The sequence below is a fragment of the Gastrolobium bilobum genome, unplaced genomic scaffold, assembly GCF_033153095.1.
Source record: "Gastrolobium bilobum isolate Gb01-03AN ecotype WA unplaced genomic scaffold, APGP_CSIRO_Gbil_v1 utg15086, whole genome shotgun sequence".
Classification (NCBI taxonomy): Eukaryota; Viridiplantae; Streptophyta; class Magnoliopsida; order Fabales; family Fabaceae; genus Gastrolobium; species Gastrolobium bilobum.
Genome location: NW_026897226.1, coordinates 1,074 through 27,086, shown reverse-complemented (window position 1 = coordinate 27,086; position 26,013 = coordinate 1,074). Strand labels below are relative to the sequence as shown.

The window sequence follows — 26,013 nt, the reverse complement described above, 5'->3', positions numbered from 1 at the left end:
GGATCAATGATCAAGATTGAGTGTAAGACTTTTAATTCTTACACTGGTGTAAGAATATCCTGCCCTATATATATATATATATACATATATATATATATATAAGGGAGGGATCATTTTACACCGGTGTAAGAATAATAAATCTTACACCAAATCTTAACTGTTGATTTTCGTGCATCTAACGATTGAGATTTATTGGGAATTAAAAATTAATTAATGAGTGAGACCTAATAAATCTTAACCGTTAGATGCAGAAAATCAATGGTTAAGATTTTGTGTAAGACTTATTATTATTCTTACACCGGTGTAAGAATATCCTACTCCACACACACACACATATATATAGGGGCAAGATCATCTTACACCGGTGTAAGAGTTAGAAGTCTTACACTCAATCTTGACCATTGATCTTCTTGTATCCAATGGCTCATATTACTAAAAAATTTGAACCTATAAGTGGGATCAACGGACAAGATTGAGAGTGTAACTTACACTGGTGTAAAATGATCCCTCCCTTATATATATATATATATATATATATATATATATATATATATATATATTCTACCTAGAAACTCGATTTTCACAACATTGATTGTTACAACGCACATGTGCCCAAGTCCACCAATGCAAAGGAATCCATAGTAGTTAGTTAAAAAAGATAGATACTGTTGTATGGGGTGATTTGGGGATGGGATTTATTCATGTATGAATTCAGTATTAGTTTAGAGAGAAAATTAAGGGATCTCTAGGAAACTCTTGAGCCTAGGTGTGTTGGCCTTAAGGGGGAATTGATTGAGGTTTTCTGAATTTATTTTCTGCATTTTTTCTTATACTAGTGTATATAAAAGGAGATATGCCTCCGTTATTTCAGCAATTTCAGTATTCATTTTCTGGGTTCCATCAGCACACCAAAGGTTCACCACCAGAGACCTAGCTTCGAGCCTTAAGATATGGCCTCTCAAGCTAAGCAAAAGGACTAAAGGACTTTGAACAAGAGTCTCCTTATCCTTTCCACTCTGTTGAAATATATAGTCCCACATTGATTGTGTGGGCAACTAATGTGGCCTTTATAAGGCCTTGGGCACTCCCACCCTTTGAGCTAGCTTTTGGGATGGTGACCTCAAGATTCTTTACATGGTATCAGAGCTTGAGTTGACTATAAGGTCACAAGTTCGATTCTCATGGCCCCCCATTTTCAAGTGGAATTAAAAATAAAAAGCACAAAAAAGGTAAACCAAAAATTGGGCCTGTGCAATTCTACGCTTCTCACCCAAAAGGCTCTTGCGTGAGGGGGCGTGTTGAGATATATAGTCTCACATTGATTTGTGTGGGCAACTAATGTGGCTTTTATAAGGCCTTGAGCACTCCCACCCTTTGAGCTAGCTTTTGGGGTGTGACCTCAAGGTTTTTTACACACTCAGTTGGAGCCCACAACATCTTGTGTGATTCTTATGCTACAAGCGGAATATGTAATTACCATCAAATCAAATGATTTTTTTCTTTTTTTCTTCTTGGGTTAGGAAAAAAGGGGGCAAAAACTAAATAAGATGAAATTTTTATTGGCTCGTAAAGCATTATAAGTTTATCCAGCCAGATGGTAACTGATTCTATGCAAATAAGGAACAAAAAACATTTCAGTGAATATGTCCCCAAGCTTGATGCACGATTTCATCATTTATGAACGGACGCAAAGACCACATTTGGCAGTAGCTTTCCAGTTCTTCTGATGACAACTTGAGATTTAAAGCTGACACTATCCTTTCCTGCAACAAAAAGGAAGATTTTAAAGGTTCTTCATTTGACTGATTATAAGGTCACATATAGATCATTACCTGCATCAAATAGTCTCGCTTGACCATACTGTATAAGATAGCCATTAGGTCAGCTAAACGTGCGACATCAGTATTTTTCATTTTTCTGGTAGTTGTGACATCAGTACTTTGAGAATGTGACGAAGCAGCATTTTCCTCCTGAGTAAGATGTGATTGCCATTCAAGTTAAAATTCCATAATTTCCATTACTAAATTTATATCAAGAGCATGTAAATCATGCATGAACCTAGTGGAGATTCCCGACCAAGCAGAGAGAAGATAATGGCCTTGCATTAAACGAGTCTCATCCCACAGTTATTAGGCCTCGCTTTTCACTTTGAGAGTTGAGGGTGGGAACTATGCAGAAAAACGGGGGAAAGAAAGAGGGGGAGAGAGGGAAGGGGGGGGGGGGGGGGGGGGGGGGGTGACTTCATAGATATCATGACAAGCTTGACATAACTCTAAGTATTTCAATACCAATAAGATGTATCAGATAGCAGGAACTAAAGATCATGAGCTAACAAACAAAAAGGATATGATATAACTAAGATTAAATGTGGATACAAAAACCCTCTTTTTTTTTGTTTTTGAAAAATTTGGTTGTTTTCTTTTCTCTCTCTCTCTCTCTGTGTGTGTTGAGGGGTGGGGGAGGTTGAAGAGGGAGAAATTCATTCGAAGGTATATATCTGCGTAAGAAGATAGCAATTGCATTAGAAATTCTCCCAAAAGAAAAATTATAACATTTACCAAGTCATTATAGATCGCCTGCTCATTCAATTCAACATCAAAATCCAGATCTGAGAGGGCAAATAAATTTCCATGTACATTTTGTAGAGCACTAGTTACATCACCCAATAAACCTTCAAGTTCATTAAGTATTACCTTGGCTGCAAGACATACATGACCAGTTATTTGTCAAACTAAAACAATGAAGGGAAGATCACCAAGATGATTATACATTAGGTTCACATCCCTAGAATATATAAAACACACAACTCACAAAACCCTGGACTAACATGTTTTTCTTATCCCACTGCAAAATAGGGGGCTTGATTTTGTTAGTAAGGGCCTTCACATTAATGATAGCCACTTTGTGCATCTAATAGAACATTTTCATAGAGAAGCAGAAAGGAAGAAATTACGCATTAAGTAATGCAGATTAAGCAATGTTGATAAATTAAAAGAAGCATTAAAATACGCTGCCAGGTAGGTAGTTTATTACAAGCTCAAATGTTGAAGTAATTTAAACTGAAGACAAAAACAATAAAGGCCCAACTGTCCAAATGGTTAAATACGTAACAATTTTCTTTTTCAAATACTAAAATTAGAAATATATATAAAACCCTATATTATGACGTATATATGCTTATTATAGCAGAAAGTGATCAATCAGATAAAAAAAGAGGCAATACCTTGCCTTATATGGTTAAGAACTCCATGTTTGCATGAGTGCACTTCCATATGCAGATTTTGCCATATTGAAACAGTTATATAATCAGGGCAAAGAAGTAACAATAAAATTAAATAAGTAGAATATAAATTTCCTAACCCCTACTCTCGCAAGTTGGGGTTTTATATTTTCCCTTATCCCTACCCTCGCAAGACGGGTTTTCACATGGAGTGGTTGTTAAGTAGAACTTAAATTGAAAATTGATAACAAAAGAGTTTATAATGTTGTTTCAAGCACATGTTAAGTAGAACTTAAATTGAAAATTGATAACAAAAGAGTTTATAATGTTGTTTCAGCACAGATGTTTTTCGGAACTAATAGAAAAATATAATATAAAATCATTAATGTAATCTCACCTAATAGCTTAAGCTTCAGGATTGAAATGGTTCTTTACATAATATTAGAGCTGACAAGTCATATGATTGGTTGCACCACTGTCAACAATCCATAACCTTTCAAAATCAATGCCAGAAGCCAAAAAAGACCGAGTGTATGTGTCCTTACCAGTCAAAGCACGAGAGCAAGAGTAAGATGTCTTACTAAAAGTATTCATAAGGATTCACAATGAGTTACCGAAGGTCCCCAAACAGTGATAAGAATATTAGATTTGAGCAACAGAAGCTTGAACGAACCTAAAGATCCGAGCTTTATGGGAAAACAAAGACCCACAACCCAAACATTGTCGGATTGAAAAGACGAGGACAAATCCGGAAAGAAGAGGCCGAGGCGAGCACGGCGAAAGCGAGCAATGACTGAGAGGATGCTTCACGCATCGTCACGTGTAGAGAGACAGCCGGTACATGGAGGCACGCATGGCTGTTTCAGGTGATGGGCTCCTAGGTTCCAGCCGATTTGGGATGAAGACCTCACCTTGGGACTCACTGGTCTAAAAAACGGTTGGAAAAGTGGTAAATTGGAGAGGCGGTGGTTGAAACTTTCAGGTGTGTGGAGGCACGCGAAGGAATTTTGGGATGCAAGGGTGCCGTAGGATTGTATATCTGGAAATTCTGAGTGAAAAAGTTGTCTTCTTGACCGGAAAAGTTGTCGAAATTTTTTTTCAGTTGCAACTGGTGACGGAAAACTGACTGGAAGTTGAGGCACAACAACAGCGCAAGTGGATCCGCACTAAAGGCATAAAGAAGGATCTGCGCTAGTGGTGGTGGCTGCAGAAGCAAAAGGCTCCCAGTTGAAAGGAGGAAAACTGAAAATTATTATTGATCTTCAAGAGAATATGTACAAAGGAATACAATATATATATATATATATATATATATATATATATATATATATATATATATACTAATGGGTCTAAAGGAATGAACTCAAATCCTAAAAATTAAGGAAACACTAATCTGACTAATAAAGGAAACAAATATTACAGATATTTTCCATATTTACAATAGGAACATAAGGCACCAGATATGACTAATTCTTTCGACTTTTGATCAAAATTTGCCATTAGTAGATATTTGATGGTAAACTGACCAAAAAAGTGAATAAAAGAATAAGAGGGAAGTTGAAAATGAGTGAAAGAGGGAGACAAGAAACAAGAATTGCAAGCAAGAAATGTCAACACAATTAAACTGACCATCAAGACATTGCTTTGCTAAATTCATATTTAACACAAGAATGAAAAACAAGTGGGATCATTTAATGAGAACAAAATTTGTAAATAAAAAATTTCGAGAAAATTTTGAGAAACTGCAGAGTTACGTGAGACATTATGAAATAAAAATAGCTTTGAAGAATTCAATATTAACTTAAGAAAAGCACTCATAAAAAAGAATCACTCCGCCACATTTTTGTTGAATAAAGATTTATGAATTGCTTTTAACTAAAAGGGTCAAAAGAGAGTTGTACTTTGGTATCACTGTAAACCCTTCTTGAGACGTATGACATACCCTAACCTTGAAATGGTACACAACCTACCCTCTCCTTAAACTTTTAACCACCAAAATAAAAATAAAAAATAGAGTTATACTTACAATTGGTTACACTCTGGACACCATCATTGGGGTTCCTACATCCAGAATTGACATAGGATTCAACTCTCTTCGTTTCATTAGCTACGATTATCTTGTTGACTAATTTAGAATTAGTATCTATAGGAGGCCTTCGAATAAACTCTGCAAAATAAAAGTGAAAAGTTATAACATTAGTCAAAGAGGAAGCAATAGCATTATTTTATGTTAACTACTAACACATAGTAAACAAAACAAAAATCTGTGAAACTACCAAGTGCTTGTTGAAAGCCTGACAGCAGCCTGCTTCCAGCACTTCCCAACTCATCAATCTTTGTGATCCTATCATAGGGTAGTTGTTAAGAAACATAAACTTAAACCGAAATATTTTGTCATAAAATAATTACTAAATATTGCTATTGAAGTAAAAATTCAAAAAAAAAAAATATATATATATATATGTATGTATATATATATTTATATATCTGGACAATGTCTCATAGGTCATAAGAATATGCCAAGAAGTACCTGATTAAAAAAATTTAAGAATGCATTCTTTCCAAAAATGCTATTGACGCGGTAAGGTTGCTCCTTTGTGACCGGAAGGTCAGAAGGAAACAATCTCTTTATAAAAATACAATGGTAAAGCTAAATACAATCGACCATCACCCCTATCCTCACAAAGTAGGGGAGCCTTAGGCTCTGGGGTTTGTCTTTTTTCTTTCCATTTCCTAGCCATCAAACATTCTAAATGTTTTTTCCCACTAACCCAACCATTTATCAGTTATCATCACCGCCATCCCCTTAGAATAAGGATCACCTACAATTATTGCATATCAACATAATTATCTTGTAGCCACTAGGAATGAAATAAATCTTCAATACACCTATAGTACGTACTCATTTGTTGAAAGTAGAAATAAGTGGGACTCATATGACATTAATCATAAAGAATTGGTAGAATAAAAAAATCATACACCTACAAGTTAGTTTTGGAGAAGTTTTCCTAGGAGTGGGCTACTAGTTAGTTATTATGTGGTTTGTAGGTGGTCTTAAAAAATCAAACCTTCATGATGTCTTTCGACAAAAATTACAACAACATCCACCTATAACTATAACTGATGCTTATAATATTTGCATCCACATGAAATTATTCTTTCAATTTATTTATTTCATTACATATCTAGGCATGAATCCAATTTTTCAATTGGAAGCTCCTTCAGAAACTCAAAAAACTCAACGAAAAACTATGATTCTTGAAAGATAGCATTCATGAGAGTGAAAAAATTATTCCCCGTCGTATGGAGTTCCCAACCTTACAAGAACAATATCCCAAGGAATTTTTCAATTTTCAAGGGTCAGCCAAGGCAAGCACCTAACTTATTTCCTTGAAAAACAAATAAAACTACCATATATTTACCAATTACTTTGCAAACCTATCAAAATACAAAAAGCTAAGATGTAGTAAACTTAGCAATTACCCTGTCATGAAATCTCTGAATTTGTGGAAAATTTCTTCCTTCAAGTCAGAAATTGACTTGTCATCCTCGCTTCCCATTCTGCAATTAATATCAAAGAGTAGAAATTAATAAAATAGCTTCCATACAAGAGAGACTTCAGCAGATCATCTCATAAAAATTAATATTCTTGGTTTGATTCTAGACTCGCATAGGCTAAAAAATTGATTTACAAAGCAAGCTCATATATGTAGAATATTCTAGAGTCTTTTTTAGAGTCTAGTCTCTTTGATTAGTGTGATGCCTCTTCGTTTGTTGTGTACTTTTATTTATTTTTATTTATTACTTCAACTCCTTAACTACCTTGTAATCTGTATATATAGAACTCTTTGGGTGTCAATCAATATATGAAAAACATTTCTGTCTTATATTTCATCATGGTATCAAGAGCAGGTTATCCTGTGGTCATCTTGTAAACCTCCACGTCTTTTTTTCCTTTTTTCTTTTCACTGTTCGTCTTCTATAACCCAAATCTCATATCTGGACCGCTCCAATCACGAAACCAAGGCCACCACTGGACTCAGAAGTCATTTCCGAGTCGACCCACGTCAGCACCGTCGCCGGAAAGTCAGCCACGCGCCGCCACAGCAGAGCAGCCTCTCCGGCGCGTGTGAGCCACGCGCCGCCCTGCCGGTCTCCGTTTGACACGCGGCTTTCACAGAACAGCTCGCCTGGCCTCCCTCTTCCTGTTCTGAGGGTTTAAATCACGATTGGAGCACTTTTTTTGCTGGGTCTTGTTGTTTCCTCTTCGTCAAGCTCGTCAAGCTTTGTTCTGAACGTTTTTTTTTTTTTTTGAACAATGGAAGATGAAAATAATGAGGCTGAGAATAAGCATTATGACAAATCACCCGATGGAGTTTCCGGTGTCTCTTCTCCTCCCTATTTTTCGTCTTCCGGAGACAACCCAGCTATACAGATTACAAACCACCGTTTAAACGGTAAGAATTATGTGCAATGGCATCAATCTGTCAAGCTGTTTATCCAAGCAAAAGGGAAAATGGGGTATCTTGATGGAAAAAAGGAAAAACCCGAAGCTGATGAACCTGATTATGATAAATGGATGACTGAAAATGCCTTGGTCATGACCTGGTTGACTAACTCCATGGATCCTGATATCAGTCAAACTTATTTGTTTCTTGATACGGCTCAGGAAATTTGGGATGCCATTAAAGAATATTATTCTGACCTGGGCAATGCTTCTCAGGCTTTTGAACTCAACACCAAGGTAAGAGAGTTACATCAAGAGGGGATGTCTGTTACTGAATACTTTCTTGCTTTAAAAACTCTGTGGCAGGAGTTGGATCTTTATGATGCAGCAGATCTTCAAGGTTTAGAAGCTAATGCAAGGTTTAAGAGTTACTTACAGAAAATACGTCTCTATGATTTTCTTGCTGGCCTTAATCGTGATCTTGATGATGTTCGTGGTAGGATATTGGGAATTGAAGATGGAGAAGATGTTGACAGGGAGCTGTACCAAAGGTTGGTAGGAAAGCTGATCTACTTATCTCACACTCGGCCTGATATTGCATTTGTTGTTAGCATGGTTAGCCAATTCATGCATTCTCCTAAGGAAAAACACCTTAGTGCGGTTTATAGAATCCTCAAGTACCTCAAAAACACCCCTGGTCGGGGAATGCTCTTTAAAAGAGGACACAAGAGGATGATAGAAATCTATACAGGTGCTGATTGGGCTGGCTCTGCAATGGACCGAAGATCCACTTCAGGATATTGTACCTATGTCTGGGGAAATCTTGTGACCTGGAGAAGTAAGAAACAAACTGTTGTTGCCAGAAGCAGTGCAGAAGCAGAATTTCGGGCGCTAGCCCATGGCATTTGTGAAGGAATCTGGTTAAGAAGACTCCTTGAAGAATTAAAGATATCTTATTCTCTACCTGTCAGACTTTATTGTGATAATAAGGTTGCTGTCAGTATTGCTCAAAATCCTGTTCATCATGATAGAACCAAACATGTGGAGGTTGATCGTCACTTTATCAAAGAAAAATTGGAGGAGGGTAGTGTATGTTTGTCATATATACCTACCAAGGAGCAAACAGCCGACATTCTCACCAAAGGGTTACACAAACCCATCTTTGAGGATTTAATTAGCAAGTTGGGGATGATCAATATATATCTCCCAACTTGAGGGGGAGTGTAGAATATTCTAGAGTCTTTTTTAGAGTCTAGTCTCTTTGATTAGTGTGATGCCTCTTCGTTTGTTGTGTACTTTTATTTATTTTTATTTATTACTTCAACTCCTTAACTACCTTGTAATCTGTATATATAGAACCCTTTGGGTGTCAATCAATATATGAAAAACATTTCTGTCTTATATTTCATCAATATATCAGATCAGACAATTTAAAAATGTATATATAAAACAAATCCAAACCTTCTATTTAGAAGAATGACTTTTTTTAAGAAAAACAAAAAACAAAAAAGGAGCAAGTTAATGTACCTAATTAGGCATTACAAAATCAAACAACAAAATTTATCACCAAACTCTGAGGTGTGTAATATTTTTTTTTTTTTTTTTTAAAGGTTTAAACAGGTGCCAATGCACAAGGCTTTCGTAGGCCACCACTGTGGAGTCCACAAAGGATCAAATATACAGCCTTACCACCGTAAGCAGATAAGGCAATTTGAATCAAACTAAGTTTACCAAAGAACCAAAGGATCAAATATATATGAGCCAATTATATATATATATATATATATATATATATATATATATATGTATCAAGCATGCACTTCTCGATACAGTTCAATACTCTAATCATATACACTAACAAGTACAGGAGATTACGCAAGCAGTAATGCCCGTGTTGACCCGGTTCATTACACATTATGAAATTAAAGCAGTAATTAAGTACAATTGTGACAACCCCTGTATGCATCCAAGGGCTGCCCATTAATCGTACCCGAGTATTTTTCTTTAATATTAACATATACCACTAGATACGTTATTCCCGTCCTCTTTAAATGGACATGGGTTTTCTACATTGTACATACATCAGGCTGTGCTAGAAGTTAACTTGATTCTTCCTGACACTAACTTCCATCAAACCTCTAGTTCACATACATGTCTCTTCTCGTATAAGGTTTCTCACATGATCATGATTTTCAATAGATTTCTTGGCATCAGCATACTATATCCAAATTCTTTATACAGCTTGAGTATTCACATCAAACCAGAATTTTAACACATAATAGAATCATGTAGAGATTATTTAATAGTTATTTTGATGTAATATTCACATGCTTTAACCACTTAATGGATTTCCATAGTTTCTCATCTATTAACATGTACTTATACATAAATTCCTTCAAATGAACATCCATTCACAATCAAAATCTTCAAGAGAACGCTTACATACAATACATATCAGATCAGGACTTCTCCATACACCATCGAACCATACAGAGGGTACATCACAACTGTTGTTTCACAATGATTACAAATTTCAATCATTAAACAGATTTCCAAGGCTTCAACATTACTACATACACATCTAGAAGTCTTTTTTTCAATCAAAGTCATATATTTGCTCATCTAATTAAACACATAAACAGCCAACAAGTTGAAAAAAGAGATAGTCTTATTGATAAAATTGTATATTACATCTGTACAATTGCTCTCTATTTAAAGAGACTAAATAACCTAATGGGCTAAGCCCAAAGAAGATTCTAGAATGAAAATAAATAAACAAATACTATTATTTACAACACTCCCCCTCAAACTGAGAAATAGATATTTATCATTCCCAGCTTGCTAGTAAGCTCTTGAAACCTTTCTGAGGAAAGTCCTTTTGTTAGAATATCAGCTAATTGACGTCCAGAAGGGATGTATGGAGTGGTGATCAACCCGCTATCAAGCTTCTCTTTGATAAAATAGCGGTCAACCTCAATGTGCTTAGTCTGATCATGTTGAACTGGATTATGAGCTATACAAATTGTGGACTTATTATCACAAAACAACTTCATAGGTCCTTCACAACTTATTTTAAGATCACCAAGTATAATTCTCAACCACAATAATTCACAAACGCCATGAGCCATAGCTCGAAAATCAGCCTCAGCACTTGATCTAGCAACCACGTCCTGCTTCTTACTCCTCCATGTCACTAGGTTACCACAAAGAAACATACAATAACCAGTGGTAGATCAACGATCAGTTACGGATCCAGCATAATCAGCATCGGTATAAACTTCTAAAGAGATATTGCTATTACGCCGGAACAACAGTCCTTTACCAGGAGTGCCTTTAAGATATTGAAGAATTCTCTCCACTGCCTACATGTGTTTTTCTTTTGAATTATGCATGAACTGACTTACAATACTGACAGCATAAGCAATATCTGATCTAGTATGAGCCAAATATATCAGTGTCCTAACTAACCGCTGATATTGTCCTTTATCAACTGGAGGACTCTCCTCTTCATAACTCATCTTGTGATTCTGCTCAATAGGAATACTAAAGGGTTTACACCCAAGTTTTCCCGCTTTTTTAAGAAGATCAAGGACATATTTCTTCTGGCTGATAAAAATTCCTTCCTTTGAATGAGCTATCTCTATCCCTAAGAAATATTTCAATCTCCCAAGATCTTTAATTTCAAACTCAGAGGCTAGAGGTGCTTGTAGAAAATGTTTCTCAGCAATATCATCACCTGTTATAATAATATCATCAACATATACAAGGAGTACAGTTAGCTTCCCATTTTGGGAGTGCTTGAAGAATAGTGTGTGATCTCCTTGACTCTGTTTATATCCTAAGGCCAGCATAACCTTAGTAAATCTCCCAAACCAGGCACGAGGAGACTGTTTCAATCCATACAAGACCTTTTTTAACCTGCAAACTTTATTTCCTCCATCCATAGAGCCAAAGCCAGGTGGGATTTTCATGTAGACTTCTTCTTCTAACTCACCATTAAGGAAAGCATTCTTCACATCAAATTGATTCATATCCCAGTTGTAATGGGCAGCAAGGGACAACAAAGCTCTCACAGTATTCATCTTTGCAACTGGGGCAAAAGTTTCTTCATAATCAATGTCATAGGTCTGAGTGTAACCCTTGGCAACTAACCGAGCCTTATATCTCTCAAGAGTACCATCAGAATTATATTTCAAGGCATAAACTCATTTACACCCTACTGCTGTCTTTCTATCAGGTCTATCAACAACCTCCCATGTTTTATTTTTCTCCAAGGCATTCATCCCATCTTGCATGGCTCGAGCCCAATTCTCATCTTTTAATGCTTCATGTACTGATTTTGGGATCGAGATAGAATCTAGTGCTGAAATAAAGCTTTTGTGCTGCACAGAAAGGTTAGTAGAAGAGACAAAATGAGATATAGGGTGTTGGGTACAAGATCTTTTCCCTTTTCTTAGGGCAATAGGTAAGTCATCAGAGGAACTGGGTAAGCTATCAGAAGCAAAAGGCAAATCATTAGATGCAACAATATTAGGTTCAGAAACAGGAGAAGTAATAATATTAGAATCAGAAACAAGAGATTCAGGACTTATCAGTGGTTCAGACGATTGAGGTTGCTGGTGAAGTAGTGTGGGCTGCTTTCTCCTGTGATATACCAACTCAGGTGTCACAATCCTCCGTATTTTCGGTGTATCAGATGGGTCAGACACAAAAGAATCAGAAACAGGAGGAAGAGGTGTAGGAGAAGGCATGGAAGGTCCAGACTCAAAGATAGAAGGTGATGAATCTACTGAAGAACTGCTTTCCCCCTGAAGATGAGGACTTGAAAAAAAGGACTCAGATTCATGAAATGTGACATCCATTGAGACAAAGAATTTTCAACTAGCAGGATGATAACACTTGTAGCCTTTCTTATCAGAGGCATAACCAAGGAAGATACATCTGAGAACCCTAGGAACCAACTTACTGCGAAGATGTTTATGAACGTGGACAAAGACAACACACCCAAACACTCGTGGTTGAAGACTCTGCACAGAGGGAACAGAGGGAAAGAATGAAGTAATTGAGTGAATAGGACTTACATTGTCAAGGACCCGAGAGGGCAAGCGGTTGATTAAGAAAGTTGCAGTAAGAATAGCATCTCCCCAATAGCATTTGGGTACATGATTCTGAAAAAGTAAGACACGAGCAACTTCAAGAAGATGACGATTCTTGCTCTCAGCAACTCCATTTTGTTGAGGGGTGTCCACACAAGTAAGTTCATGAATCATGCCCTGATCTTGGATGAATTTGGAAAGACACTGATTGACATATTCAGTACCATTGTCAGACCTTAGTCTTTTAATTCTTTTTTCAAATTGGGTCTCAATCATTTTATAAAATCGAAAGAATAACCGTGGTACCTCAGATTTTTCATGCATTAAATAAACCCAAGTTACACGAGTGCAATCATCAATGAAAGAAATAAACTATTTATTACCAGAAGCATGAGGAACTTTAAAAGGACCCCAAACATCAGAATGAACAGATCAAAAGGCTCAACAGTTTTAATGGTACTAGAAGGAAAAGAGACACGATGGTGTTTAGCAAACTCACAAACGTCACAATGAAAACACTCAATAGACTTAGACAAAGATAATGATGGAAATAAAGACTTAAGAAAACGAAATGGAGGATGCCCCAAGCGTTTATGATAGAGCCAAATCAAAGAGTCGGCAGTAGACTGAGACTGAGTCAACAAGGTGTGATCTTTAGCATACTTTGCAGAAGATTCTGGCACCAGATAGTACGGCCCACCTTGCTCTTTAGCACCCCCAATCGTCTTCCCCGTAGCGAGATCCTGAAAAACACAGTGAGTAGGGAAGAAAGTTAAAGTGCAATTCAAATCTTTGGTAATTTTATGGATAGAAAGAAGATTAGTGGAGAGTTTGGGAACATAAAGAACATTTTGGAGATGTAAGGAAGGCGGTAAATATATGTTACCGGAACTCGCAACTGATGTGTGTGAGCCATCAGCTACAGCTATTGTATGGGTGCCAATAGTAGGGTTATAAGAAAGAAAGGAGTCAGAACAACAAGCCATATGATCAGTAGCACCAGAATCGATAATCCAAGAATGTTTATAATCAGTACAAGAAGAAAGAAAAGAATGAGCAGTGGAGCTCATACCAGTCATGGCCAAAGCACTAGTATTAGATGGCTTACTCAGAAAATCAAGCATAGTACGAATCTGCTCCAACTCATCTCAGCGAATAGAAATAAATTTTGAAGATGCACCATTTGAACCCGCCATAATATTGAGGTGAAAATCACACAAACGCAAATCCAAATGATGTCTGACCGAAGAGAAAACACAGATCTGGAAAGAGGAGAAAGCAGGAAAAGTTTTTGTTTTTTATGCGTGAACAGTACCCGGTGAACAGTAACGTGTGAACAGTAGCGATGAACAGTACCGTGAACAATGCTTTTTTTTTAAAAAAAAAAAACTATCCTGGTCGTCTGATGAAAAAGAAAACTACGTAGAATGATAGATCTGAGAAAACGGAGTGAAACAAGGGTCCTCACGGTCCAAAAGGTCCCCGGAGAAATTTTTCAGGCGGCGGCTTTGTGGCGGCGAGAGGCAAATAGGGTTTGGTTTTTAAAGGCAGTGATTTGCGAAAGCAGAGCCCTCAGAATCGAGAGCTCTAATACCAAGTTGAAAAAAGAGATAGTCTTATTGATAAAATTGTGTATTACATCTGTACAATTGCTCTCTATTTATAGAGACTAAATAACCTAATGGGCTAAGCCCAAAGAAGATTCTAGAACGAAAATAAATAAACAAATACTATTATTTACAACACAACACATATCATTCCTTATGCCGAAATGCCTTACTCACTTAGAACCTGCAAAATAGCAGTCCAATAAAGGGCGAGATAAACTCAAAAAGTGGCCACCACCCCTCAATCAGCATCAACAACATAGTACAACTCATGGCATTCAAATGCATATATCAATACAGCAGGCCAGCATTCTCATTTGAACATAGAGCCATGGAGATCATACTCCACCAATGGTATTTAACATAGAGCCATGGGGACCATACTCCACCAATGGGTGTGCCTTCCTCAATGGTGGTTTAATTCTCATTAACATAGAGCCATGGAGTGTGAGTTCCTCCATGGTAGTTCAACTCATAACAGTGTACACATATAACATTCAAGCACACTAGGTCATACACTGCATATCAATGCAACCAAGGAAGCTATATACTTACCTCAAATGATGAAAATTTAGTTAGTACTTAGTTTCTCTTTGGAATTCCTTTGATATCACCACTTTCACCTAGGACATCATCACAACATGAATTTCAGCCACAATGATCTGCTTAGATAATACAGGGTATCCGAAATTCAGTACTTTTACTTAGTTATTTTATAATGATTTAGCATAGTTTCAATAAAATCTTAGATAGTATAGTTCAACTTTTTCCTATTACCAAAACTATGGAGCAAACTGTCAAACACTTGCCATGCATGCCCGATTTTAGTGTCCTAACAGTCCCTACAAGCTGGTTCAGCTAAAGGAACCAGTCATACAACCGATTTTGTGACATCCCTAACCGTACGCGTTCGGAAGGATGTCCGTTTAATTGTATTGAAGCATAGAATAGAATATTATGCTAACAGCAGCCCAAAAAAATGAAATTCCCGAAAGAGCTTGTGCGAAAATCTAGAAGGACCAGTTCGCATTCAAAAATTCATAATAATTCAAAATCTTGATCAAATGACCTGAAATTTTTATGGTAGGTAGTAGACACCTATAGCTTTAAAATGACATATGGTTTGCCCCATTTGGGGGTCTGTAGCTACAAAAAAAAAAAATTACAAAGTGACAGACAGAGTTGCATTTCAAACAGAATTCTATTTAACAAAAGTGTAATTGCTTCTTACAACTTTAGTTCCTAGGTCTAACATTGTAATTTCTCTTTAACCAACCAATGTATATACTGAATACAACATCTCATCTTAGGCTACAAGACAACCCCACAGATTAAAATACATTAGTCTGAATATACAACCAACAATACATCCAATTATTACTAACATCCATCAAGAACATTACCAATCACATAATATTGTCATCAAAACTATAACAGCTTGCTGCACTCATTTGGCTCATCCTTCTCACTTTCATAATTACCTGCAAACATAGTTTACATCCCCAAGAGGGGAGAGAGAAATCCCAGCAAGCAATGGTATTCAATCCATTCATGTTACACTTATAGCAACATATCATATGACAAGGCAATTTCATGGACATCTTTGCGTATATAACGCCTTTTCCATATATATATATATATATATATATATATATATATATATATATATATATATATATATATAAATCTGCCTCAAGGACAATTCCAAGGCTCCCTGGAGAAATGTCTCTTGAGTACCTATGCGAACCGAGCATAGGTTCTTGCCCCGGTACCGGGTACTATATGATGCATGCTCAAACAATCATGATTTCAATTCATGTTCATATTCTCTTGACTGAATCATATGGTATGTGATGGGCCTATAATAAATAATCCAAGCCCATTAATATCTTAGAATTAGTATATATACAAGTTTAGAGTGATGTTTCTATTATGCATGTATTCAATTCTGGTTTAGTGGGAAAATTGAGAGATCTCTAGGGAACTCTTGAGCCTAGGTATTTGGTTTGAGGGGGAGTTGAGGTTTCTTGGGGTTTATATTCAACATATTAGTGTATGTAAAAGAGGCATGGCCTCCATTATCTCTATAATTTCAGTATTATTTTTCTGGTTCCATCAGTATGCCATGTCAATGTAATGATGCATTGCATTCAATCACACTCAATCAACAATCCAATAAAATGCATGTAAGATGAATGATGCAACATTGTCCATTCCTTTAGTACATTTTGTGCACTTTGCAACCTCATTTCAGCCATTGCAATCGCATAAAATCACACAAGCATATAACATATCACTATAGCAAAATCATGAGGTTCAAGCACCATTATTTACCTTATCTTTAGTCAATTTAAACCACAAGGTCTTCAACTCTTCCTGGGATTTCTTTTATCCAAAATCGGCTGAGCCTAACAGGAGTGAGAAACAACCGAATTTTGGTTATTTTCCATTCTACTTTCTACCATTTGACTTGTCATTCATAAGGAATGAAACACTCTACAATTTCTCTGTTCTGTTCAAACAAGCTTCATGGTAACATGCAATGATTTTAAATTCCACATTTCATTTGCCTAAAGAGAAGGATTGTACTATCCTTCATATGATGCAAGACTCTCAGCCATTAACACAAACAGCCTACATGCAACATATTTTAATACATGTAATTAGTTCCCATACTAGTTTCTTCCACAATAACCAACATGCAACAACATTAGCAAACCCCAATTTCAACTCCATAACCGAAATACAAGGTCCTAAGAGAAGTACTTACCTATTCTTCGATAACAACCCAAGGCTTCCAAGGATGAGCTTCTTTCTTTACAACCACAATCAATTAAAGAGGAATGGCTTGTTTGTCTCGGTCATGCCAGATTGCCAGGATTAAGGGAACAAGTGTTGAAGATGTGCTTCGGTTGGAGTTAAGTAATTGTGCCTTGAGTTTGAGCTTGACCGTCTAAGGAAGAATGAAAACGGGGGCCTCTAGGAATGAGTATATGTGTCACGATCTTGGGAATGGAAGGATTTACGGAAACAAGAGGAAAAGGTGAGTGTGGTACGGTTTGTGGGGAAGATATAGGTTGCTTCTTAGTTACTATGGTCAAGGTTGATAGCCGAGGATGAATAATTCGAATAAATCTTTCGTACTAAATATTACCAATCAATTAAAATTTTGTTTTTTCTATCAAATTTTTTAACTTTTATGTGATGTATAATATTCTTATTGATGAGATGTACTGAATTTAAGTACAACAATACTAAAGATTTATTCCAATAATGAGGTGAAAGGTGGGACTCTAATATTTTCCTTTTGAGACAAGTGTGCTACATGTGTAATATTTAAATTTAAAACAAATTAAAATATTAAAAAAATAAAATAAAATAAAAATTTGAACGGCCAACGCTGACGCAGCGCTTCTAGCGCCAAAATTTGGAGGAATTGAACGCTAAATAGGCGCTAATTGCTTGAACGAATATATATATATATATATATATATATAGAGGTAGGATCTTTTGACACCAATATCAAATTTTAATTTTGACACTTCATCTGAGAACCGTTAGATCAAAAAAATCAACGGTGTCACATGCTTGCAAATCAGAGTCGTTGATCTTTTTTGATCTAACGGCTCTCAGATGAGGTGTCAAAATTGAAATTTGACACCAGTGTCAAAGGATCCTATCATATATATATATATATATATATATATATATATATATATATATATATATATATATAGGGGAGGGATTTTTTGAATCTAGAATAAGACTTACAACTCTTACTCTCTATCTCAACCATTGATTTTTTTCCATCTAACGGTTATCTATAACAATTAATTAATTAATTATTTCAAATAAATAATAACCGTTAGATGCAGGGAAATCAACGGTTGAGATGAGGAGTAAGAGTTGTAAGTCTTACTCTAGAGTCAAAAGATCCCTCCCCATATATATATATATATATATATATATATATATATATATATAGATAGGATCCATTGACACCGGTGTCAAACTTTGAAATTTGACATCAAATCCTAACCGTTGATTTCCGTCAATCAACGATTATCATTTATTGGGAATTACACTTATTAATTAATCATTAATTCTCAATAAATGATAACCGTTGATTAGCGGAAATCAACGGTTAGAATTTGGTGTCAAATTTCAAAATTTGACACCAGTATCACAGGATCCTGCCCCATATATATATATATATATATATATATATATATATATATATTGTAACAACCAATTGGTGTTACTATCAATCAATTTTCACTGTTAGATCAATTATGTTGATCCAATAGTTATATTTATTTCTATTTTTGTGTGATTATTATTCTTTACATTAAATATGGAAAATCATAACTATACAAAGGTGAAAATAATTATAAAATATTAAATATGAGGAATCATAACCATACAGATATGTAAATAAATATAACCGTTGGATCAACATAATCGATTTAACGGTGAAATTGATTGGTAGTAACACTAATTGGTTGTTACAATATATATATATATATATATATATATATATATATATATTAAAATAATTATTAAATAATAAAATATAAATAAATAGTAATAATAATATAATAAATGAATGAATATATATATGTATATATAAATAAACTACAGAAACTAAATAAACTACATACATGTAAAACACATGATGGAAAACATGTGGAAGTACTGCAACAAATGCTTACAAAAATTTTCTAGAAATGTTTACGTTGATGATTATGTGGTTTGTTGTCATCTGAAAAATAATGATTATCTAGTTAGAATTTAACTAGTTTTGTTAAAAGGTAACGAAGTACAATAATTATATGTTGCTAACCGTAAAAGAAGAAGAAGGAAAAACACTGAGAAAAAAGAAAGAGAGAAACCGAAAGTAAAGAGAGATCAAAAGAAAAGAAGGAAGTGCAGGGAAGGTAACAAAGAAGGTAATATTGAGAGATTTAAAAATATTCTATTGTGTTCTTTTCAATCATTTTGCAAAAACGATATTTAATTTTAATACCTCTGTCATCTTATCGAACTCTTTTCTTTATATATTCTTCTGTTTGAGTTTATTCTTTGATTTTATTCTTTGTAGTATTGGTTTTCTTTTAAATTTTATTTCTTTTCAACAACTAATTATCAAGTTGACGAATTATTTGGTACCAAATAAATATGAAGAGAAACAGTAATTTTAACTGACGGAGCACTACAAAAAAATTGTGTGTTTATTGGCGCTCATTAATTGGCGTTCAATTCTGACCTCCGCTATATGAAATTTTTTTGGCGTTTTTTATTAATGCCACTTTCTAAAATTTATTTTGGCGTCTTCAAAATGCTACAAGCATTTTTTTATTTTATTTTTATTCTTTGGCTCTTTTATTCCCTAACCAGGGGTAAATTAAAAAAAAGATCACGTTTCTTTCATTTCCTTCTCTATTCTCTATTTTATTCTTCCATTCTCTATTCTTAGTAACCAATGGGTACTTGAACGTGAACCTTTGAGCTGCTAGAGTATACACTCTCCATTCTCCATTTAGAACTTCTCTTCGTTGGTTCGCTGTTGAAATTAAAGTTGATTCGTGTAAGTTCTGTTCGCTGTTAAAATTAAAGTTGATTCCTGTAAGTTCTTCATTCATCATATATAATCGAAAAACTCATGAAATTCAGTAATTCCTTTTCTCTCTTACCTTATTAATTTTAAAATTTATTTATTGGATTGTATTAGTTTTATTCTTCTTTAGATTTACAAATTAACATCTCTGCTAGGGTTTCTTACATAGGTAATCACCAAGATTTGTAGTGAAACTAAGATTTGTTCAAATAATCACCAAGCAGAATTTGATCCAAATGGCCTGAATTGGTATAGTTGTTGATTGAAGAACATATTACCACAAGCTTATGTATTCTTGTTCAATTACCACATGCTATTCAGCGATAGCATTATACGATTCTAAGGATTTGGAAATCACCACCATCGAGCGATAGGGACAATTTCATTACACTTGTGAGCTTCAAGATTTGCCAAGCCAATAAGGTGCACTATCTGGATTCTCTGGATTTTGTGGTATAGTAGGTAAGATTTCTTTTCTCCAGTCCTGTTAGAATGTGATTTTCAAATTTTCACCTTTGTGTTCTTTTGCTCCTTAGCTTCAGGTAATTCGATTCTCTTCTTCATTTTTCCATGCTGCAATTTCAATTGTGATTTCTTTTTCTTTTTATCAATATTTGGAGCTAATTTTGTTTCAAAAATGTTATGGTTCATTTATTTTTATTTTTTTCATTTATTTTTCTTTTATTTGGAGCTGTTGTTGTAACATATTTTGTAAGGGAGTTGCATTTTGTGTTTGCCCTGAAATAGGGATACTAAGCATTGTAGTGTTGCGGTGACCCTGGTAGAATTTTGGCAAAGCCCCTTCACATAGTTTTGTGTCATTGTACCAACAACTTAAGTGGCTTCCACCTTTATAGAAGAGTAGTCTAGTTAACTTTATGAAATTGTAGATTGTGTGGGGATCCCTGACTGCATTTGTATGGAGTTTTGGACGTGCCCTTATAAGAATCTTCTTATTTCAGTTTTTTTCCCTAAATATTTACACTTAATAATTGGCAAAAATGCTAAAAGGACGAAATGGTTCGGGATTGGGCTCATTATAAAAGAGTTAAGGAGTAACATAGAATATTGGAAAGGGAAAGGGGAAATTTTTAAAGCTTTTTATTGGAGCTAATTTACATGGAAAGTTCACTTTGAAGGGTCTACCTGTATATATTTTAGGTGTCTCTATGATTCCTTTTGGGGCACTAGTTGTACCACCAACAATATATAATCATGGGCAAATGACAAGATATGTTTAGATTCATGTAGTTTAAATATGCAACTTGCATCAAGCATGCTCAACCTCTCCAAGTATGCCACCTTTCCATGCTGCCCTTGTAGCCCTTTTGCTAATAACATACAAAATCAAAACTTTAGTTCTTAACTCAGACCACAAATACACATTCATTACCCATGAGCCATAACTACCTTTTAAACAATATGCTTAGAATATGCTAATAAACATATGCTAATTAAATAATATGATTATAAAATACAAAATTAAATAATATGCTAATAACACACACCTTCAAAACTTTGCTGATTCATTTTAAAATTTTAGTTCTCAAAAATTTGTTTTGGCTGTTTCCGAAAGCCTTAGTAAACTACCTTTCTACCCTGGTCAGAATCAGATTATGGCCACAAGACCCAGTAAAATTATAACATTATTATGCTTATAATATTTGTATATGTGTGTGTGTGTGTGTGTGATATAGACCTGTATAAGGGGCCCATTGAATGACAGGCCCAACAAAGGGCAATCCAATATTTAAATCAAGCATAATTATGGATAGATATCCATCAAGGATACTAATCCTAATACGACAGCATGGCAGACAGGCCTGGGCCTTTATTAGAGGCACTAAAGGTCCACATCATATTACCCACAGGTAACTCTTATAAATAAGAGGTAAACCTTAAAGGTACGTACGCTCTCTCTTACTGTTATGCTATCACTGTGCGCACACACACACATCCTTTGGCAAAGTCGTTGCTTGTTTACTGTGCACAGTGATCCACTTGACTCAAGGGTATCTCCTTCGTAGATATCTTGGAGAGGGCACTAGATCCAAGATGAACATACCAGCCCATTGGGTTGGACATCTCTGTCTCCAAGACAGAACATTGACGCCGTCTGTGGGAAATTCATCTTTGAATTTTATATTCCCACAATTCTGACTAAATATGGCAGTCCGTACAAGGAGCAATAGCCAACAGCCACACTCTCAGAATCAGCCGCTGGATCCAGTCCTGGAAGAGGTTAATCGACCTCAAAACCAGCCTGAGAATGAGGTGGATTACGATCATGTTCATGTCAGCAAGGATGTACCAGACACAGCCTCCACCCGAGCACCCCGCGACCGAGTTGCGGCTCCAGCTCTGAATAATCCTCCCCAACTTTCAGGGGATATTGTTGCTCGCGTTGTCCAATCTGTAGATCCTGATTCTCAACTTGCTCAAAATGCGTTCGCCGTAATTTTACGGTGAATGGAGGAGATGGAGAATCGTAACAACCTCCAGCGGTAAGATCCCAAAGAATGTAAGAAGAAAATACCAGGAGAATGCAAGATTTGGAAAAACGCTTAAAGGGAATGACAGGGCCTTGAGAGAAAGAGGTCCAAGGCCGAGATGCTAATGGCTGTGAAGGGGACCACAACCGGATCATCAAAGCTGGGTTACTGAGGTAGAAAACCAAGGAAGGCTCAATCTTGGGAATATGTTGGGTCCGAACCCGTAGAACATTGGAATGGATGATCAGAATGCTAATGCGCAAACTTTGACCCAGAATGCTCCAGCAGGAGCAAATGGGCAGAGAAACTGGGATGGTACACGCCCTAACCAAAATGCCCAAACTATCAGAGGACGCGCGGAGCTTGGTGTATATAGGAGGAAATACAATAGAGGGCAGTACAATAACAGCCCCTTTACTCGTGAAATACTGAATGCTCCTTTCCTGGAGGATTTTGATTTGACACGCTTGTCGAAGTATGATGGAAGTCAGGACACACAGGTCCACATGGATGCATTCAACATGAACATGTATATCCGAGGAATTGATGAGTCCCTCATATCTCGGATATTTGCTATAACTTTGACTAGGGCTATGCAGGCATGGTTCTCAACCCTACCTTCCAATTCCATTGGGTCTTTCGAGGAATTTGGAGAGAAGTTTCTTTTGAATTTTACAACAAGCAAAAAACATCTTTTGAATTTGCACTTGGGAAGATACGATAGCAACCTGAAGAAACCCTCTAGAGGTATCTCAACAGGTTCAAAGATGCGGCCTTGCAGGTGCCGGGTTTACAAGAAAATGTCCATGTCCACCTCATTGTGGCTGGCTTGGATGGAGCATCTAGACTAGCCAAGTCAGTCTATAAAGACCCAGTGAGGACATTGGAGGAATTCAAAACTCTTTCAAAGAAGTACCTAGAACTCGAGCAGATGGAGATAACAAATGTGCAATCTAAGGATGGTAAAAGAATGAGCTCGAGAAGTAGGAGCCCGACCCCAAGAGAAAAGGAGCGAACCGGTAATAAAAAGAAATACTCCAGAAGCAGAATCCCAGATGATAGAGATCGTGTTGGAAAATATGAGAAATACACACCGTTGAATGCCTCACGCTCTCAAATTTGGAGGGAAGTGGCAATGACGGAGATGAAAAGAGTAGATAGACCTCGACCCATATTTGACAGAGGAGGTTTGGATAAGTCCAAATACTGTGCCTTCCATGATGGACCGGGTCACAACACTGATCAATGCTAGGATCTCCGAGATGCTATGGAGAAATTTGTCAGAGAAGGGAAACTACGCCAATATTTGATCAAAACTCAAGGTTCCAAAAACAACAAAAGAAAGTCTAGAAACCAAAAAAGGAGCAAGAGTCTAGTACCCGAGAAGAAAAAGAAAAAGGAAAGGAACCAGCAAGATGATTCCAATAATGATGAATTCCCAGAAGCTGAATTTGATTGCAACGTGATCAGTGGAGCTCTTGGAGGAGGAGGAGACACTGTAAGTGCTAGACGAAAGTATCTAAAAGAGGTGTTTTCAATCAGAGATCAACCTAAATTCAAGGAGGACCCCAGTAACCCAGACCCTCCTCTGCTCTATTTCACAAAGGAAGATATGCAAGAAGTTTTGCCAGGGCATGTAGATGGACTGGTCGTCACTAGAACCCTGGTGAATTGCCGAGTTAAAAAGATATTCATAGATGCAGGAAGCAGTGCTGACATGACGAACAAGGTATTTTAGCATCAACTAGGAAAAAACGTGGAGGTATACATTGATGATATGATCGTCAAGTCATGTGACATGATGAATCATGTTCCTAGATCTGGAGCAGACATTCCAAAAGTTTAGAAAATAATGTATTCGACTGAACCCGGTAAAATGTGCGTTTGGAGTCCCGGTAGGAAAATTTTTGGGTTTCATGTTAACCCATAGGGGAATTGAAGCGAATCCTGACAAGTGCAAAGCAGTATTTGATATGAAAGCTCCTCAGAGCAAGAAGGAGGTTCAACACTTGACTGGTAGGCTGGCTGCACTAACCCGGTTCTTACCCAAGTCAGCTGAAAATGCCCTTCCATTCTTCAAATTGTTGAAGAAAGAAGTTATGCAAAGATGGAACCCGAAATGTCAATCCGCGTTCGACAAGGTTAAGAAATGCTTGTCAACCCCACAAGTACTGTCTAGGCCAGGACCAGGAGATACTCTAATCCTGTACTTGGCTGTGGGGGAAGAGGCAATAAGTGTTGTTCTGATCAAGGAAACTAGTAAAGGTCTGGAGCCGATTTACTTTGTCAGTAGGGTCTTGCAAGGTCCTGAGTTAAGATACCAGAGGATGGAAAAAATGGCTTTTGCCTTGCTGATTACGGCGAGGAGATTACAGCCATACTTCCAAGCACATCAGATAGTAGTCCGAACTAATCAACCTATACGGCATGTTTTGCATAGGCCGGATCTGGCTGGGAGAATGACTAACTGGGCAATTGAACTCTCTAAATACGATATAACAAATGAAATTCGAAAGGCATCAAGTCACAAGCTTTGGCCGACTTTGTAATGGAACTCACCCCGGTTAGCATAGAAACACGAGAAGCTGAAGATATTTGGAGAGTGTATGTAGATGGATCCTCTAATGATAAAGGAAGAGGAGCGAGGATTATACTCAAAAGTCCAGAAGGGGTGGCAATAGAACACTCTTTGAACCTGGATTTCTCAACTTCAAACAATCAAGCAAAATACGAAGCCCTAATAGCCGGGTTGATGCAGGCTAAAGAACACGGGGCCAAAAAGGTTAGAATCTTCAGTGACTCCCAATTGGTGACTTCTTAGAAAGAAGGAAAATATCAGGCCAAGGGCCCTCTGCTGATGAAATACTTAAGCAAGGTCTGAGAAATGATGGCCGAGTTTGAAGAAGTAAAAAAAGCGCATATTCCTCGAGGGGAAAACAGTTGAGCTGATGCTTGGTCGAACCAAGAGCTGCTCGGGAATATCTTTTCAGAGAGCAAGAGTGCAGAGTAATAATCAGGATTGCCAACAGGAGCAATCTACTCTGACTAAGAGCAACCATCTTCAACTATACGCAAGCGTACGCGTCAAGCAATATAGGGTATTGTAGTCCCAGATTTATCGTCCTCAGGGAGCAGTTGTGAAGTAAGAAGCGCTAAAGGAAACTTAATTTGTAAAATGGAGCAATAAAAGAAAGTACTATTCTCAGCTAAGCTTCACAAAGAGCAATCTCTGGGTAGCTAGTTAAACAATGTTAACCATTCTGAACCAGATGAGAACAGTGAATGACTTAGCACGGTCATAGAATAAAGAGGCTTCGATTTAAGTAACTTCAAGAACAGTCAATGAAATGAAAGTAAGAACATCAGCTGGTAAAACACAGTTTAGTTATCGTGAGGAAAAGGTTGTGATAGATGTTTGAGTTAAGATTAATTTCAGAAAAAGTCAAGTAGGTGTTACGGGTTCCATGTTTTCATCCCTTTGGTTAACCCTGCTTGGTAGCATATTTTACAAGTGGATTTTGCTCCTTCCCTTGT

At 36.5% G+C, this 26,013-nt stretch overlaps 2 protein-coding genes across 5 annotated transcripts; one reads left to right on the top strand and one right to left on the bottom strand.

Moving 5' to 3' along the window:
- Positions 1-1,595: 1,595 nt before the first annotated feature.
- On the bottom strand, positions 1,596-17,372 carry LOC133304989 (uncharacterized). Of its 4 annotated transcripts, XM_061505090.1 has the most exons (10): positions 17,141-17,372; positions 16,705-16,778; positions 14,926-14,993; positions 6,704-6,781; positions 5,497-5,564; positions 5,247-5,387; positions 3,224-3,265; positions 2,559-2,698; positions 1,833-1,970; positions 1,596-1,763 (listed from the first exon to the last, which is right to left on the bottom strand). In XM_061505090.1, the coding sequence occupies exons 4-10, from the start codon at positions 6,778-6,780 to the stop codon at positions 1,635-1,637; spliced, it is 735 nt and encodes a 244-aa protein (XP_061361074.1). In that variant the 5' UTR covers position 6,781; positions 14,926-14,993; positions 16,705-16,778; positions 17,141-17,372; the 3' UTR covers positions 1,596-1,634. The 4 variants fall into 4 exon arrangements, with proteins under 4 accessions (XP_061361074.1, XP_061361077.1, XP_061361076.1 ...); XM_061505093.1 differs by lacking the exon at positions 3,224-3,265; XM_061505092.1 differs by lacking the exon at positions 16,705-16,778.
- Positions 17,373-22,715: 5,343 nt separating this feature from the next.
- Positions 22,716-23,731, top strand: LOC133304983 (uncharacterized). The gene is made up of 2 exons (XM_061505077.1): positions 22,716-23,137; positions 23,239-23,731. Exons 1-2 carry the CDS (start codon positions 22,716-22,718, stop codon positions 23,729-23,731), a joined length of 915 nt encoding a protein of 304 aa, XP_061361061.1.
- Positions 23,732-26,013: the final 2,282 nt, after the last annotated feature.